The sequence below is a fragment of the Augochlora pura genome, chromosome 9, assembly GCF_028453695.1.
Source record: "Augochlora pura isolate Apur16 chromosome 9, APUR_v2.2.1, whole genome shotgun sequence".
NCBI classification, from domain to species: domain Eukaryota; kingdom Metazoa; phylum Arthropoda; class Insecta; order Hymenoptera; family Halictidae; genus Augochlora; species Augochlora pura.
The window spans coordinates 14,282,265-14,298,965 of NC_135780.1; the positions used below are offsets into that span (position 1 = coordinate 14,282,265).

A 16,701-nucleotide genomic window follows, 5' to 3' on the forward strand; every position below is an offset into this window, starting at 1 on the left:
CTGTAATTTGTATGTCTGCTATCAGAGGGCGTCACTAGAGTTGTGCGCAAACATTAGATTGTACATTACTTATTAGACGATTAACAAATTCTACATATATACAGTGAAATGAATGTAATTTCGAATTATTGCGCCTAGAACAGCAGATGACAATATGTTTATGCTACTTATTTTGTTACAATAAATTTAATGTGATGTATTGATCATATACACGTTTAAAATGTGACATTTTGCGCGCGAAAGTAAACAGTTGATTTGACTCTTGATCTCATATACTAGACCGTTTCGTGTTCACGTATTTTCGGTTTCCCGCGTTTAAAGCACCTTCCCGCGTCAATTTCTATCAGGCTGCAATTGTTGAACGTGTATAAACGTATTTTCTCTGCTTATTTATACATAGACTGAAGTATTTATAGTTTAATTTGAAGCAGTATCATTAAGAAGAGTGATATTAAAAGTGCATGCGTGTATAAATTTTTAAGTATTAAATTTTAAACCGTACACGTCGTGGCATTAACCTACGGCATGAAGATAATGTAAAAATATTAAGAGGTCACGTTCTAAACAACGGACAAGCTTTTTGCGAGAAAAATCAAATTTTTATATATTAAGAATTTTATTGACACGAAAATTTCATTGAAATGAAAAGCGTCCAGACAACAATTCCATTTAATGTAAGGAAAAAATGTTCATTTTATGGGACCAAAACTGACGTTACGAAACAAGATTTTAGTAATGCGACTGCTAGAGAAACTTCATATAAATACACGCCGACAGTGAAGAAGGTGATTACTTTCAGTAGCAGTGAATCCGATTCGGATTCAGATGTGGAGAATTTGTTGGTCGAAAATAACGTGGAAGTCAATGACAAATGCATAAGCGTCAGAACTCCTCGACGGGTCCGAAAATCTAGTGAATCTGACAGTATGTAACTAAAATTTATCATTGATATTAACTTTCTATCAATATATCAGGTGACAAACGTTTTCACTTTTATTTCAGAAGATCATGGATCCACACCACCAAAACAGAAGAGGATAGGAAATACAGAGCAAATTAAATCTCCCTCAACACCTTCTACGCTTCTAAATAAATTGCATTTAATATCTTCACCAGATAAAGAGGAAAAGCTAATCCCTAAAAAATTATTTGGCTCAGAAATGTATCGTAATGCTCGTAAAGCTTTACATAGCTCAGTACCTGAAACATTGCCTGGTAGAGAACCCGAATTGTCTCAGTTACAAGACTTTATGGAGGAGCATGTAAAAACCGAGAAATCTGCTTCCTTGTACATCTCGGGGCCTCCAGGAACGGGAAAGACAGCATGTCTATCGAAGCTTATCTTGAGGCCTGATTTCACATCAAAGTTTAAAGTAGTTTACGTGAATTGTACAACCATGAAATCTGCAGCTACTATTTATGGCAAGATTGTACAGGAGTTAGGTTTATCTGTTCCAAAGTCTGGGAAAAACTGTAAAACAGTTATTGAAAAATATTTAGTTTCCAAGCATAAAATGTTGCTGCTGATTTTGGATGAATTGGATCAGCTGGAGTCCAAGAATCAATCCGTTTTGTATTCAATTTTTGAATGGCCAGTAATACAGAACTCAAAGTTGCTTCTCGTTGGCATTGCTAATTCTCTAGATTTAACAGACAGAATATTACCAAGATTGCAGGCTAGGTGTGAGCTAAAGCCAAAATTAATGCATTTTCCACCATACACCAAACAACAAATATGTGATATAATAACCGAAAGGTTGAACGAAGCCAAAGTATCTGATCTTTTCACTGGAAATGCAGTGCAAATGTTAGCTGGAAAGGTCGCTGCAGTTTCTGGAGATATTAGGAGAGCTTTAGATATAAGTAGAAGAGTGATAGAGATTACAGAATCTCATAAATTATTACAAGTTCTACAACCTTCGAATAACAATGGTATTATTGTTTTATCTGCTTATTCTGAAAGGTAATTGTATTACAATAACGATAGAGAAAGTATGTGTTACAGAAATAAAAACAGGCAGTCCTAAAAAACAGCAGTCGGCGGCAGATAAAGTAGTTGACTTGAAGGAGGTTGTTGCTGTTTTAAATGGAGTTTACGGTGGTTCTCAGAACCTTGAAAAGGAAGAAAGTACGTTTCCTTTGCAACAAAAGTTACTATTATGTTCTCTTTTGCTTATTTTAAATAAAGGACGGAATAAGGATGTGACCATAGGAAGGGTATGTTGTATTTACGCGAAGTAAACCCAGCTGTGAATAAATATTCAACTATCATCTATATAATTGCAATTTTGTTGTAGTTGCATGAAGTATACAAAAAGGTTTGCAAGAAACGAAATATTCACGCGGTCGACGGGTCCGAGTTCGTAAGCTTATGTTCGTTGATAGAGACAAGAGGTATCTTAAGGTTGGTGATTAAAAAGGAGCCTCGTTTATCGAAAGTTAATTTGGAATGGGATCAAGAAGAATTAGATGCCGCACTACAAAACAGAAATATGATGTCAGAAATCATTAACGATGTGTCTTGTTTATAAATATGTTTATATAAAATTCATGTAATTTGTTAGTTAAAGGCGCAACATAGTTTTTTTGGGCAAGTTTGTCTCTTTATTTTATCTATTTTATTTTGAACTGTATCTATTACTTTTTATACACCTACACTCATGTTACATAAAAAGGTATATGTATTACTGGAAATTGGAATATATTGAACAGATGTTCAATCTCTAAAAATTCAAAGTAGCGCTATTTTTGACTATTGGTGCTGGTGGTGGCGTTATCTTGAAATGCACACAGGTTCGTACAACGCCAATTAGTAAGTGGCAAAACGCTGAAACTGCTAACCAAACAATGGCGCTTCTCGTGGTGAAACATCATAAACTGTTGGTACGTAATTTTGTCTATCAGTTTCAACGTTTCACCACTGGACTAATTGGCGCTGTATGGATCCCTTAACGGAGCTACGAGATTTCGCCAGAAAAGACGCCACTGTTCGACTAGCAGTTCTAGGGTTTCGCCATTTACTAATTGGCTCCGTACAGAACTTCGAGATTTCACCGGAATAAGCGCCATTCGTCAGAAATGGCACTATTTTGAATTTTCAAGAGTTTATCGTCCGTTCCGTATAATCTACAATCATAGATCATTACTTTTTACATGGTACAGATGCAATATGAATAATTTTAAATGTTTCGAGTGTAATATTTTACTAATATTTTTTGAGAATATCATATTCGGTGGTTTAATGTTGAGTCACCATGTACCAGCTTGTACATACACACTTACAATGCATACGTAAATCAATTATTAAAACTACCCTGCCATCTAGTGGTTGGCGTCAACGTTTATGAAATCGTTTCTCATGACTTGACTGTGCTCTTGTTGACGGTGTTTAGATTTGTGTAGAGATTCAACGATGTCTTCGCTACTTGCTCCAGAAATTCCTGCACCAGGATTTTCCTTCGAACTTTCTCAGAGGTAATTTATCGTTATTAAATCTAATCTTAATTAAAAGTGATATAAATTATGCTTATACTGATAATGGAGTAAGGCAATATTCTGGTGTACATAACCTATCACAGATTAATAGTGCTGTGTCATTTTTTAATCAATCGCTGTATTTATCAATAAATTACAGTAGCAAATTCGATGTAGAAATTTGTGTTACCATTAAAGAAATGAAAAGAATCATGTCTATAATCTACTTTTATGTTATTACAGAAATAATTATCTGATAAAAAATGGGTTTGTACCTCCCAGAGCTGTTAAGACAGGAACTACAATTGCTGGAGTGATTTATAAGGATGGAGTGGTCCTTGGTGGTGATACAAGAGCTACAGAAGATACCATAGTTGCGGATAAAAATTGCTCTAAAATCCATTATCTTGCTGAAAATATGTAGTAGGTCTCGCATTAAAAATTAATGTTGTTAGTTTGTAATTTTATATAACAATTATCTAATTTACTGTTCCCTCAAAGTTGTTGTGGCGCAGGAACTGCTGCAGATACCGAGATGACAACACAGATGATATCCAGCCAGTTGGAATTACATCGTTTGAATACTGGTCGTATAGTGCCTGTTTGTACTGCCAATGCAATGATCAAACAATTATTGTTTCGTTATCGAGGCTATATTGGTGCAGCTTTAGTATTGGGTGGCTGTGATTTAGATGGCCCACATTTATATTGTATTTACCCTCACGGGTCCTCAGACTCACACATGTACACCACTATGGGTAGTGGGTCATTAGCTGCAATGGCTGTATTTGAAAGTCGATGGAAACCTAATTTGTCTGTAAGGAAAATTTTCTCAAATAACTGCTCGGCTGAATAATCATGTGTAATCAAAGGAGTTAAGCTACCTTGAGTGTGTTCAATTCTATCAGAATTTGATAACAAAGGATTATAAAGAATTGCCATGAATTTAACAGATTCAAAGTGGTCTAATCCTTTAATCGAACGGGAATGCATGTATGTTTCATTACTAACAAATATATTTGTATTGAATATGAAATTTAGGAAGAAGAGGCTAAAGAACTTGTAGCAGATGCTATCCGCGCTGGTGTGTTTAACGATTTGGGTTCCGGTTCCAACGTTGATCTATGCGTCATACGTAAAGGTTCCGTTGAATATTTACGGCCTTATGACGTCGCCAATGTAAAAGGAGAACGTTCGATCTCCTATCGATACAAACGGGGTACTACAGCTATACTTAGCAAGACAGTACATCCTATAATTATCGAGCAAGAAACTATTCGCAGACATTCGGAGGAAACAATGGATACTTCATCTTAAAATGTTCATTAGGGACATTTAAGTATAAGCTGAGATGTTATGCAAATTTTTTAAACAAACAAAAACTTTGGTCCTGTGTTCTTTTGATTAATAAATTTAGTTCGAAACTATAAAATGCAAGGTGTACATGTATTTATTCGTTTTGATTATCTTATAATGACTATCGTACAAATTTTATTATAATAACGACAGAGATCTACAAATTAAAAGAGACCTGCAGTTTGCTTCAGTCTTTGTCTCTTCCAGGGTGGTAGTTTTACGAATTCGTTTGGTTCTATTTTAAAAACGGCAATAAAGTTATCGAATGTAAGGTGCATTTCTTTGCGAGCTACATCAACACCGGCTGGTAAATTTTCTGGATCATTTTTCAGTACGGAAAGAGGATATTTCACATAGCTATCAAAGTCGCTCGATGATTTCGCAGACGTTTGTATCTTCGTTAATGGCTCTTTGTCCTGTGACAGCGTGTAGAACGTCTCAAATGATTTGTAGTCCCGTAACAAATTATAGTTCCAATTGTCGAACAGTCCTATGAACGTCGAGGGCTCCGCACCTGGAATAAACGGGGGAAAATCTTAATAGAAACTGTCGATGATTCCTCATAAACGGCCGCCAGTAGATTGTACCTTGTCTGATCACAGAAATTGTAGTATTTCTATCTCGACTAGTTGGATGAGTGTACAAAAACACCATAGCATCGTGCACGCATTCTCTTAACGATTTAGGCGTTGAATACTTTCCAATACAGATCCATATTACGTTTCCAGCATCCAGCAGCCAGATAGCTTCCGGAAGAAGGCAGCTCTGTCCAAATCCAAGAACCTCCTCGCCAACGAATGTGTCTCCTTCCGTCACACACTGATACAAATGTTTCTCAAGCTCTTCTCCGACGTCGATGATCTCTGTACCATAAGTACCTTTACCTAAAAGATTCAACTATCTTTTAATATCACTCTAACATTTGGTATCGCGTAACTCCAGTTATCGTTTCACCTCCAAGTTCCGCCCAAAAATCATCGTCTTCCTTGTTTTCGATCATCAGGAGCGCATTTCTGGGTGCTAGGCGTCGGGACGCTTGCCGAGCGTCGCCTGTACTCTTTCCACCGCACCACACTACAGGCATATCCGAGAAAAGGATAAATACTCCGCTGGAATCGAGGCTGCTGGATCTCAGAGGACGTTCAACCGCTTTCGACGAATAAGGCGTAGACCCGAAAACTCTGACAAGATACTTCTCCGCCGCTGTAAACAGAATAATTAAGTAGCAAGGTTGCTGTGTTTAGTGAAAGAAACGGCGGGCGGAGAATTTTCAGATGCTACTGACGAGAGTCACTGTGTTTGCCAGCCAGTATTTTCAATTTTCCATCATAAATTTGAAGGAGATGAGGCGGTTCTCTACCCTGGCAGGCTTTCGTCAGCTGTGCCGAGTTGTCCTCCGATAGACGACAAGCGGCTTCCAAAGCAGCCTCTCGGTCTACCTTTATGGAATGTACTCCTTCCCAGCAATAGACCTATACAGATTAGCAGGCATCGTCACCAGTCGATCGGTTACATTTGGATATTATACAGAATAAAGAGTAATATTCCCTTGGAAATTGGAATATCGATTACGTACAATGCACTTGCTTCTGCGGCCCTGTCCGTACTTGTAGCACATCACGTAGCAGGTCTCCGCATAGTAAATGCCTTTGTTATCGATCTGGACCATCCCTTCTTTCTGACTCACCCTCCAAAGAGTCTTCTCGCCGGATCCATCGTCCACCAACTGGCATTCGGCAGCCATCCTGGGTCTTTCGTTCATGTAGTCCGGTTCGAAGCTAGGTGGTAGAGAAAGCGGTCTAGTTTTCGAGGGCCCCCAGCCTCTGACAAGAGCCTTCATTTCCGTTGGCTCGCAAGCCTCGAGGGTTCTCCCAACGGACACGCCATTGCTATAATTCTTCTTCTTGACGAAACCACGCGCGTTGCGGACAGCTTCCAACGTTTCCCTGGCATTGACATTGTGCCCAACCCATGCCCACACACCGGCCTCGCCGCGATCGATCAGGTAGACAGCTTCGGACGTTAGATCAGACCGTAGAATGGGTCCGGATTTCAATTCCGCCACTTTGTATTTGCCAGATTGCTCGCTGCACCTGTACAGCTTGACCGGAGCTGGGGTGTTAACTCTATGAGGACGATCCGGACGAACCACCCTACTGGAGGCGTTCAAAATGCTTGCAAATAGGTCTCTATCGTCATCGGGGAGAGTCTGCTCGTAACCATCTTCAACGATCACCACTCTGACATTGTTGTTATCCTTCTTCGCCTCTAGAATGGTCGCGGCGTGCCGTTTGTGTAAAGGATCGGCCACGGACCCTAGCCAGAGAAATGTCACGCCTCTGATTTGAAAAAGAGACGATGCGTATGAATTTTTCTAAATGTGAACAGGAACGAAGAGTTTCTTTATTAGATTTATTTGAAACGTACTTGAATCGAACGTCCACCAGAATCACATCGCGCGAGCTGAAATGGTCCCAATCGACTTTCTCGAGTTCCGTTAAAATAGGATTCGCTACGCCGGTGACTCTGTGCAGCGTGCAAGACGGAGTCTCGAAATGGAGCCTCTCGACGACCAGGCGTTGCCGGAAGTACGCCAGAAACCTCGGACTTTCGCGACCCTGGGCCTCTCTAAGAAGTATCGTCGCGGATATCTGAGAGTCCAGTTCGGCGGCTCGGAGGGCGGCTGCACCGGAAATCGTCGAGTCGCAGGCGGATCCGATCCAGAAATGAATGATACGGACCACTGGGCCCGATTTTAGATCCTTAACCTGTTTCAATCATTTTTATGGTCACGATCCATTCATCCGGATACACCTAAATACGCTGTACCCAAGAAATAAGCCTTGACCCAAGAAATCTAACTCGAACATTGTTCGAGGTAAACTGAGAGGATCGAGAGTTATTGGCCCAAGAAAAGGAGCCGTTACGATAAGAACTACGGCAATCAGAAATAATTACCGGCATGCCAGGATAAGGGAGTGGGCCGTCCTTCGGCGACACCGCATAGATAACGTATGCCAGCTCCGAGAGGAAATATCCCACATTACTTCCTGTGACGGCTGCGACCCGTAATCCCTGTTGCACCAGTATACCATTAAAATGTAATTTACTATTTCACACTTTCACTCGTTGTGTTTCACTCGTTTTCTTAATCTTTCAGGCAGCCGATGCACTCTACGAAACTCACGCGAATCCGGTATTACGTGTAAACGTGCATAGTCTACATCTACGATATCGTACATTTTACAGGGTGGTTGGTTGTTCGCGGAACAATCGACAAGGGGACGAAGACGAAACATGGATGCGTTCGTAGCACAAGTAATAGATCGATAAAACGAAAGATAGCTGACAATGAGAAGAACAGAGGGGGGTAAGGGAGAAGAAAAATACCTCGATTTTCCAAACGCGGAACGTGGTGCTGTTCTTCGGGACATTCTTGAAGATATCGCCGTTGGAGTCGTCGGACCGGCAGCTCTTGTCGTCCTGCGTGACATCAACATAATTTTCTAAGAAAATCATCGAACTTCCCGAGGGTCCGTCGCGAGAACCGCGCCGCGCCTCGCCGCACCGTGGCAACTGCTTTTCTTGTTTCAATTGAGCTTTCCGGCAACTTTTGCGGGCTTTATATATGTATATATACCATTCTCCTCCTTTTGCGCAGCCATAAAACCAGAACCGTATCGTTATCATCGGGAACTTTAATTCCTTGGCTTTAATCCGGAGACCAATTTGCCGGCTGCGGGCATAAAACTCCAATTAAGACGGCGCAATATCGGGAAAAAATCCGAAACAATCGTGGGGGGCGGGAGAGGATCGGTCAATGAAATTACACAGCCGATTATTCGTCGCGTGGAACGGTACCTTTCGGCTGACGCAAACAGAGAAGGGCCAGCGACGAACGGTTCTTCTCTAAATTTTCGAAAGACTCGCATCGTCGAACGCGCGTTACCGTTACCGTTACCAGGATCGCCGGAAATCGTCCTTCTTCTCACACTTTGTCCTTCTCAGTCGTACCATCGTAGCAACGTATTTTCACACAACATTTTCTCACCAAAAAATTACGCACCGAGTCTTCGATCCTCGCCGATAACTCCGACATTTCTCGTCCGATGCGCTGACGGGTCCCTTCGATTCGCGATTGTTGTTATCCAGAACTTTACAGCGAGAACGCTGCGGCTAGAGCGGACCCCGATCGATTTTACGTTTTAAATTGAACGAACACAAGGTTTGTTCCTTTCTGATCGTGCCTAGCCTCGCAGCACGATCGCGCGCGCGCGCATGGATTTCGCAACGGAGAAACGCGATCGGTGCTCGCACACGCCACGCTCGCTCGCAGAAAACTAGGGTATCGGAACTCGCGCGAGAGCGAGGTCCTCCGGAGGACTCGGTCACAGGTGATCCACGATCCTCCGATCCAACGCCTCGCGCCGCGGTTCTGGTTGGCGCGACGGGCCCGCTCCTCCGCCAGACATTTGTCCCCGCAATCGTTCAACAACGCTTATGTAAACTTCTCTCACCGAAGAGAGCTCGACCGATTACAGCGTCTAATTCATTGCATGGAAAATGTAGCATGTTTGCCGAATAATATTACATCGTTAGCCGAAAGTTCTCCGTAACCCGTGACGTTCTAGAATAAGTCTGCGTTTGGACCGGTCGATCGTAATCGAATTCGATGGGCGAACAAAAGCGCAACAACGAACGATCTTCCGTCCAAAGTAGATCGATATCGGGACATTAGAAAATGAAGCACGCATTTTTCGGTGTGCGGAGATACGCAACAATCGAGTTGAAAAGTTCCATTGTTCCGTATCGCAATCCGAACACACAGCCACGCGATAGACTACACTCGTTTTAAATCGAGACGCGATTGTACGCGTGAGAACAGAATCTCCTGAAAAGAATCACCGTCTTATCAGAAATTAATTGCCGTGTTAGCTTCACGGCCGACGATGTTTCCTTGTAACAGGATGTCGGAGTAAGTGTTACGGAGAAACGGGCATATGTATATTGTTTTCGTATCCGTAAAAATGCGCAACCGCGTACACGTCGGCACGGTAGCACGGTTTTAATGGATTCGCGCTCGAGTTTCAGCTGGTAATTGGGTCCGAAAAACGATCTTCGAAATGCTCTCATTACCGACACATTGAATTACAAATTCCCGGATGATCTCTCGGTCTATAATCAGGACTGACGAAAGAACCGATCTTTCGAGAGCGTTGCGAAATCTAGATCTCTCCTTGATTTATCATACTTGCGGATACGCAAACGACTTTCATTTTCCTTTTTAAAATTTTGATAAAACCGACCGATCGGAGCCTAAGACTGCAAACGTCTCCAACAATGCTGCAAAATCGACGCGATGGCATTTCCGGCGAGCGCTCCAGTCCCGACTCGTTAATTGCGCCACACTTTCCCAATTCGCGCCAGCTTCGTTGTCCGTTGTCTCGAACAGAAATATTTCAGCGACGGTGACGCAACAGGGTATTAACTTCGGCTGGTCGCGGGTCCGTGCACGCGTGGGTGCAGCAAAGTGCGGTAAAGCGCGGCGACCGCGCGCGCTCCTCATTGTTTTCGCGGACGCGTATCACACGCGCATCACACGCGCCCATTCGTTTCATGCCCACGCCTAGTCTGTTCCAAGTTCGAACAGACGCTTCCATACACACGTACTCGCGCACGCTCGTCGCGAACGATACGCGTGCTGTCCGAGCGTGGTCCGATCGCGGCGATCATTCGATTTGCGTCAGGAAGCGGTGACTGCACTTGGTGCACGCCCACTTGCTCGTCCGCGTCGATCTTTCGCGAACCGCCGTTCGCAGGGAGGTGAAAATTTGCGACCGTTCGACCTCGCTACGGGGGGAGTCGAGCAGCTATGGGGAGCTACGCTCGATCGTTTCCTGTATGTGCACGTTCGTACATTGTTACCGTACATTGCCGACTGCAACGGACGCAACGAGTCGCGCGCGTTTGGGTCGACAGATTTTTATGCGTCCGCGACACGCGGCTACATTTCCTTTATATTTATGCGGAACGGAGACTCTCTTTCTCGATTCTTCGGAGAATCGAGAACAAAATCGACAATGGAACCTGTTCTTCCGATACGTACAAACCATTTTTAAAGAGCTCCGTTCGACGACATTGTTCTTCAAATGCTGTTTCATAGTTACACTTTGTGTCAACTCTGGCGTATAAGCTTACACCCGCATACGTAACCCGCAAGCGACGCGACGCAGTAAAACAGCATGTGCCACAAACATATAACAAAGCCATGTTAGTAAAGATACGTAAAATGTGTTCGCCGCTGCACACGAGCCGATTGTACATACGCTTGCAGCATCTAGATTCTATGTAGAATAGGATGCAGAGCCCCGATGTTGTCCCACTTGATTTCTAGTATTCGTCGTAGTTCTATTTTATCCCCGCAAGTAAGCATATCCGCGAAGAGAAATTAATTAATTAAGGAGACCGGCTGGATTAACCGCGTCGCATCGATTTGCTAAGTTTCGAGCATAGAGGAGTAATATTTAATCATTTAATCTGTCGGCAAAGAGGTCAGCGGTTAAGAATACTGCATCGACGGTACAGAGAAATGGAGAATCAACGGAATCATTGAATACCTAGTTAAATACCGTACACCGTAGACTAATCGCACGCATTACGGCTTACGGCGTAAATATTACCGAGCTATGGGTTTCACGCGTTTCTAGCACGCACGGTTGTGTCTGGAAGCGTACAAGCCACAATTTTATGGCCTTCGCCTTTTATTTCGAATTTGACAGAACTGTTAGTCGGTGCAGATAAATTGCAGACGCGTGGTTTCTCTATTACGGGGAAATGAACAACATCTAATTATTATTTTCCAGACGGTGGTTTTCTAGGCATTACAAATCACGGGATTGGAGACGCGCCGTTCCGACCGTTGCGGGACACTCGGACAGAACGATGACCATGTAAATGGAAAGCGATACGATTCCCTCTAAGACGGAAACGAAATCGCGGCGACAATGGCGAACGAGATGTTATAAGTACTGTCATCTGACAAACTAAAGAAAAGATTAAAAACGTAATATTTTCGAGTTCATAGAAGCTGACAGAGAATAAAATTAATTCGTGCCCGGTGGATCGTTTTCCGATCCCATCGCCATTTTCATGGTTTTTTCGCGAGTTCTATGCGGCGCGGCGGGTCCCGATGGACTCACCCGTCTCGAGAAATCCATGGTGTCTGATGTTCTGTTCAGGTCATTTAGAGGCGGCGCGGCGTGCGAACGATTCCGTGGACGCTATGCGCGAAGGAGCAGGCGAGTTCGAATCGGTGCGAATGCGAATAAGGCGAAGGCAAAGGCGTTCGGCACGAAGCAACACCGTCTAACTGTACGCGAACACAACTGATACGAAGCGTTCCTGACTAAAAAGAAACCGTACCGGTGCGGAGTCGTCCGGAAGTGGGCCCGGAACCCGGGCCGGCCACCCGTGACCAACGGGTACCTCGTGAATACGAGCGGCGAGCCACACGGGCATCGGTTCTATGGTGTCGTGCACCATATACGCTATACATATTATAATACACTGTACTCGCGCATCTCGCTCGAGCGCACCTGTTCCTCTACCTTTCTAACGTTATATCGGTGCGGTGCGGTGCGGTGCAACGCATCGCGGAGCTTCCCTATCCAATCCATGCTTCTGTCTTTTTTTTCTGCCTCCCCTCCGTCTTCTCGCCACTTGGTTGTCGCCGTCGCTCCGTCGTCGGCTGTCTCCGCTCGAATAACGGATGTCGATGTAACGATCAAGATTACGGTCTCCTAGCATCGTCAGGAAGATTAAGTGCGTCGCCTTCGCAGACTCGTCCTTGTTGTTACACGCTTTCCGCAGTGTAATATGCGCATACTGCATATTTCGCAAAACGCCACGCATAAACTTCATCGTGTCCGGCGAGGATGACGATTCCTATCGGCTTAAAGACCCGATGACGTAGCCGATTTGAACGTCGTTACGCTTTTCCTTTTTTTCCCGATGTTATTTGCTGCCGGGTACAAGAAAAATAGGAGAGTAGAATCCGATTATTGTAACATTATTCGAATACTGTTCTAATTGAAAACAGAAAAATTTCGTTTCGTCACTGCAGGCTTCTTTTATTGTAGGACTTAAATGCTTTACCTTTTCGAGTAGTATGTAGTTGGTGTTTTCGACGGTTAATAAAGTTGTTGGTTTGATCACCGTGAATCGAAAGAGATAAGGGATCGAGCGTCTCTAATGGCGAAGCGCTTTAATCGAGAATATTTCTAGTCCACTTTATAACGTCTTGAGTTGTTCTCTTCGCGTATGGAACAACCTGTACAGCTCAAGGTAAATGAGTAAAATCGTGCGGCAAACATGTGTGTACGTTAATTTTTTCGTGCAGAGACACGTTTGTTGAGTGCTTCACGGTGCGATTCACAACCACTAAAATGTTGAAAGGATTCTAATGTTTCGTTCATATGTATACATAAAATGACGTTTAAACGTTTTACGCGAACCTGTACGGGAATACAAAATATCGTTCCAGTAACATTTAACAAGTGGTCGCATAAAACGACACCACCTAGTATACATGTGACGAAGTTGCGTGAACAGTCCCATGAAAGCTGTTCATTTATTTGAACATATCTCTAGGGCGTTGTTTCTCTGCACGAAGAGGAACGAGATCGGTGTCTGTCAGCTGACTTTGACAGATACAGTAAACTTTTATTTTTTATCTTATTTTTACATGATCCTGGGAGAAGCTGATGGACTGGAGAAACGACGAATCCGATAATTCAAGTGGTCCGTGAACGTAACTCGTGTGCTAACCAGTTGTTGCTCGATCGACGCAGAAATTGCACGTTTCTGTTTCACGAAAATTTTACACTTTCAGTTGAAAATTTTACGTGGGACGAGAAAAGTGTTTTGCCGAAGAATAAGAGCGATACGAGTCTGTCCGGCGCTATAGGATGTAACGTGTGTTCCCAAGGAGTGCAGGTTTCAATAATTATTAACCATTTTTTTAGTACGGCGAGTCGCTTAACTTACCCACGTGAAATTATTTATAAACTGCTCGCTGCATAAACTTGTGTTTCAAACAGATGTTGCACGATACTCGTCGAGAGGGCTTTACAATGTACTAAATACTAATTACTTAGACATTATATATGACATTTTATGTACATTACATTTTAAAGTAACCAAAACTGAATTGCATATTACAATGTAGGTAGCCGCTGCTACGTTCCAACTTTTATTTGACACATTTGTTCGTAAAGCAGACAGTTTGCAAACAATTTAAGGTAGCAGAATTAAACGACTCGCCCTGAATTGTTTTGCAAACAGGCAAATTTTGGCAACTGTAAAGAGTCAAGAAGCTTCACTTCGGTCCTTGAGCGTTTGGAATTAGATGCGGAACTAGAAGCCAGGGCTGAGATACCGCTCAGGCGAACTAGCGACGCTCAGACAGAACCGTTCGAAGAGGTCGAGCAAGAATTGTACAGTTTAAGTGCCAAAGACGTGTTTCCTTGTCGACAAGTTCTTCATCACTCCGATATTTTGTACTTTCAAGTATGATATCCAATTGTTATATGTACACGTCTCGCTAAGCCGTTGACGAATTTTCAGGGCGTTAGATATCCACCGGAGGATATCGCTAGCTACTGGAAAAAGGACTCGCGAATGTGGTTATGGAAGTCCATCAGACTCATGCGAAGAAGAAACAAGTCCATGCCTCCTAAAACGTGCGAAACTAACAACGAAAACAAAGAGAAAGAATAATTTGAATGTCTATCTAGGATTTCAGATGTGGAGCTGCTTGCATTTAGATCATTCTATTTATTTCTCGTATTATCATTTTAAATCGAATCTATTTTTCTATGTATGTACTCTGAATTAGACGATAAGTAAAGTCTATTATTGAGATGTACTAGAGCCTTTCTCTTTTTATCATTTTTCCAGTTAAGCATTTTGCATTATTCTTAATAGTGTATTGCAACAGTTTCAGAGTTTTAATCGTCGCACAAATAAATAATAAAAAAAATGACGTACTTGCATACTCCAATCTTATCTTGAGGAAATAACGATACGCTTTTCTCAGAGTACGTATATAATTGATACAATAAAGAAATTTATATTCGATTTTCTTGTATCGGATGGGGATTGCTCTTTATCTCAACCACAGGTTTCCAGGGAGTCCAATGGCTGTTTTTGTGTTTCTAACTCAATATTTCCACCAACTTCAAACCGCACAAAATCTATAATTTCTGCCTCTTTGTTTTGCAACAGCTGTTGCACGGACAAGGAGGAATCAAGCAGAAAATTTTGATACAGCATGACCGTTTCGTCCTCCACGTCGTTGCTTGGTTCATCGATAGTTGGATCTCCAATTTTAGTGGGATTCATGCCTAACGTTAAAGAATGCATTACATAAGATGTGTAAAATTGTTTTACGAGAGTTCAGCTTTGGTACAATTACCGATAATGTGTTGACAAAGGTGCAATCCCAGAGTGGCGCATTTTTCTTTGGATTTTAAAGCCACCAGGGCACCGTATCGTCCAAAAGATGATGATACTGGATTTATGGGTGTAGGATGAGTGCAACCATAGAGATGCACATCTTGTTCAACATTTATACATAAGGCGCGTCTTACGTTAATATTTTCCCCGATACTACCAATTGTTAGAGCAGAATGATCGCCTATGTTTTTGCCATCGCCGACTGGCAAAGCATTGATATAATCTGAGAAAAACATATGTTTGGAGATAGGTGAATGCGATTCCAATGACATTCCATGTTTTAACACAGTCGACAGTGTTAGTTCTGCCAGATCAAGGAATTTTTTGTTTCTTGCTACAAAGTCTGTTTCGCAATTGATCTCCACAATAGCTCCATAATTGTTGTTGGTAACTACTGATACTAATCCTTGAGTGGTCACTCTGGATTGCAGTTTGGCTGCTTGAGACCAACCTTGGCTTTGAGCCTGCTCTTTCAGCCATTCTTCAGCCTGTAAAGTAATTTATACCATTATTAATAATATTATCGCACGAATAATCATCGACATTAACAACTTCTTACTTTTGTAAAGTCATTGTCGTGTAGTTCTAACGCCTTTTTACAGTTTATAAATGTGTAGCCAGTCTTTTTACGCAATTTTGATAGCAGGGTTTTCTTCGAAGAATAGCAGAGCAGGTAATTTGCGTGTATCGAACGAAACAACTGACGTGGAATCATCTGAAAAATGTCATCAATTCTGTCACGCTGTTATGTTACGTACAAATAAACACAAAGTCTTGTTTCAGGTTCTTGGAGAAACCTAACCTAAAAACTAACCTAAAAGTGTTCGAACAACACTTTGAACAGTACCTTAATTCTAACTTATAATAGTGCATTGATAATCCCACGAAAACAGCACTACATTTAGAAATTCTACAAATATTTAAGGAAATAGGATCGATTAGTTTCGTTGCCTAGAAACCGCAGTCAATTGTGGTCCCTAGTGTCAATCGATGTATTCGTGATTTAGCGATAGCGAACACATGGAGTTAAGATGTCTCAGCTGTCGGCCTCACACACATAATGTGCAATAACTGTTGGCTGAGAACTCTAGTTACCGCAAGGAAACGGATTCCTGCTTCAATACTTACCGTAAATATAGTTTAAAAACTCGGAGTCTTCTGTGCAACAACTGCTAAACCAAAACCTCTTCCGAAAGTGGCGCCTTCTGTAACGGTATAAAATTCGATCGCAAAGTAGTATGTACGGGGGATGGATTAATTTCGAGTGATATTTCCAAGTTGTTCAGTGCTCGGATCGTGATTTCTAATCGATTCGAAATTAATGAATTTATCAATGTAATTTGCGTCTGTCAACAT

At 42.3% G+C, this 16,701-nt stretch overlaps 4 protein-coding genes across 15 annotated transcripts; 2 read left to right on the forward strand and 2 right to left on the reverse strand.

Moving 5' to 3' along the window:
- The first annotated feature begins 334 nt into the window (after positions 1 to 334).
- Cdc6 (Cell division cycle 6) lies at positions 335 to 2,745 on the forward strand. 4 transcript variants are annotated; one of them, XM_078190252.1, is made up of 4 exons: positions 335 to 924; positions 1,003 to 1,932; positions 1,994 to 2,217; positions 2,298 to 2,745. In XM_078190252.1, the coding sequence occupies exons 1-4, from the start codon at positions 642 to 644 to the stop codon at positions 2,529 to 2,531; spliced, it is 1,671 nt and encodes a 556-aa protein (XP_078046378.1). In that variant the 5' UTR covers positions 335 to 641; the 3' UTR covers positions 2,532 to 2,745. The 4 variants fall into 4 exon arrangements, with proteins under 4 accessions (XP_078046378.1, XP_078046380.1, XP_078046379.1 ...); XM_078190254.1 differs by having other exon boundaries at positions 2,006 to 2,217; XM_078190253.1 differs by having other exon boundaries at positions 1,006 to 1,932.
- A 577-nt stretch (positions 2,746 to 3,322) lies between these two features.
- Positions 3,323 to 4,906, forward strand: Prosbeta2 (Proteasome beta2 subunit). The gene is made up of 4 exons (XM_078189893.1): positions 3,323 to 3,474; positions 3,718 to 3,897; positions 3,976 to 4,291; positions 4,516 to 4,906. Exons 1-4 carry the CDS (start codon positions 3,413 to 3,415, stop codon positions 4,789 to 4,791), a joined length of 834 nt encoding a protein of 277 aa, XP_078046019.1. The 5' UTR covers positions 3,323 to 3,412; the 3' UTR covers positions 4,792 to 4,906.
- A 6-nt stretch (positions 4,907 to 4,912) lies between these two features.
- On the reverse strand, positions 4,913 to 14,973 carry Qua (villin like protein quail). Of its 8 annotated transcripts, XM_078189883.1 has the most exons (11): positions 14,878 to 14,973; positions 12,985 to 13,692; positions 12,438 to 12,850; positions 8,221 to 8,566; positions 7,789 to 7,905; positions 7,258 to 7,598; positions 6,407 to 7,169; positions 6,116 to 6,302; positions 5,785 to 6,033; positions 5,418 to 5,714; positions 4,913 to 5,344 (listed from the first exon to the last, which is right to left on the reverse strand). In XM_078189883.1, exons 3-11 carry the CDS (start codon positions 12,479 to 12,481, stop codon positions 4,995 to 4,997), a joined length of 2,694 nt encoding a protein of 897 aa, XP_078046009.1. In that variant the 5' UTR covers positions 12,482 to 12,850; positions 12,985 to 13,692; positions 14,878 to 14,973; the 3' UTR covers positions 4,913 to 4,994. The 8 variants fall into 8 exon arrangements, with proteins under 8 accessions (XP_078046009.1, XP_078046012.1, XP_078046011.1 ...); XM_078189886.1 differs by lacking the exon at positions 14,878 to 14,973 and having other exon boundaries at positions 8,221 to 8,313; positions 12,985 to 14,774; XM_078189885.1 differs by lacking the exon at positions 14,878 to 14,973 and having other exon boundaries at positions 8,221 to 8,313; positions 12,426 to 12,850; positions 12,985 to 14,774.
- Mefts (elongation factor Ts, mitochondrial) lies at positions 14,915 to 16,550 on the reverse strand. 2 transcript variants are annotated; one of them, XM_078189891.1, is made up of 4 exons: positions 16,474 to 16,550; positions 15,905 to 16,060; positions 15,305 to 15,833; positions 14,915 to 15,233 (listed from the first exon to the last, which is right to left on the reverse strand). In XM_078189891.1, exons 2-4 carry the CDS (start codon positions 16,058 to 16,060, stop codon positions 15,001 to 15,003), a joined length of 918 nt encoding a protein of 305 aa, XP_078046017.1. In that variant the 5' UTR covers positions 16,474 to 16,550; the 3' UTR covers positions 14,915 to 15,000. The 2 variants fall into 2 exon arrangements, with proteins under 2 accessions (XP_078046017.1, XP_078046018.1); XM_078189892.1 differs by lacking the exon at positions 16,474 to 16,550 and adding an exon at positions 16,193 to 16,400.
- Positions 16,551 to 16,701: the final 151 nt, after the last annotated feature.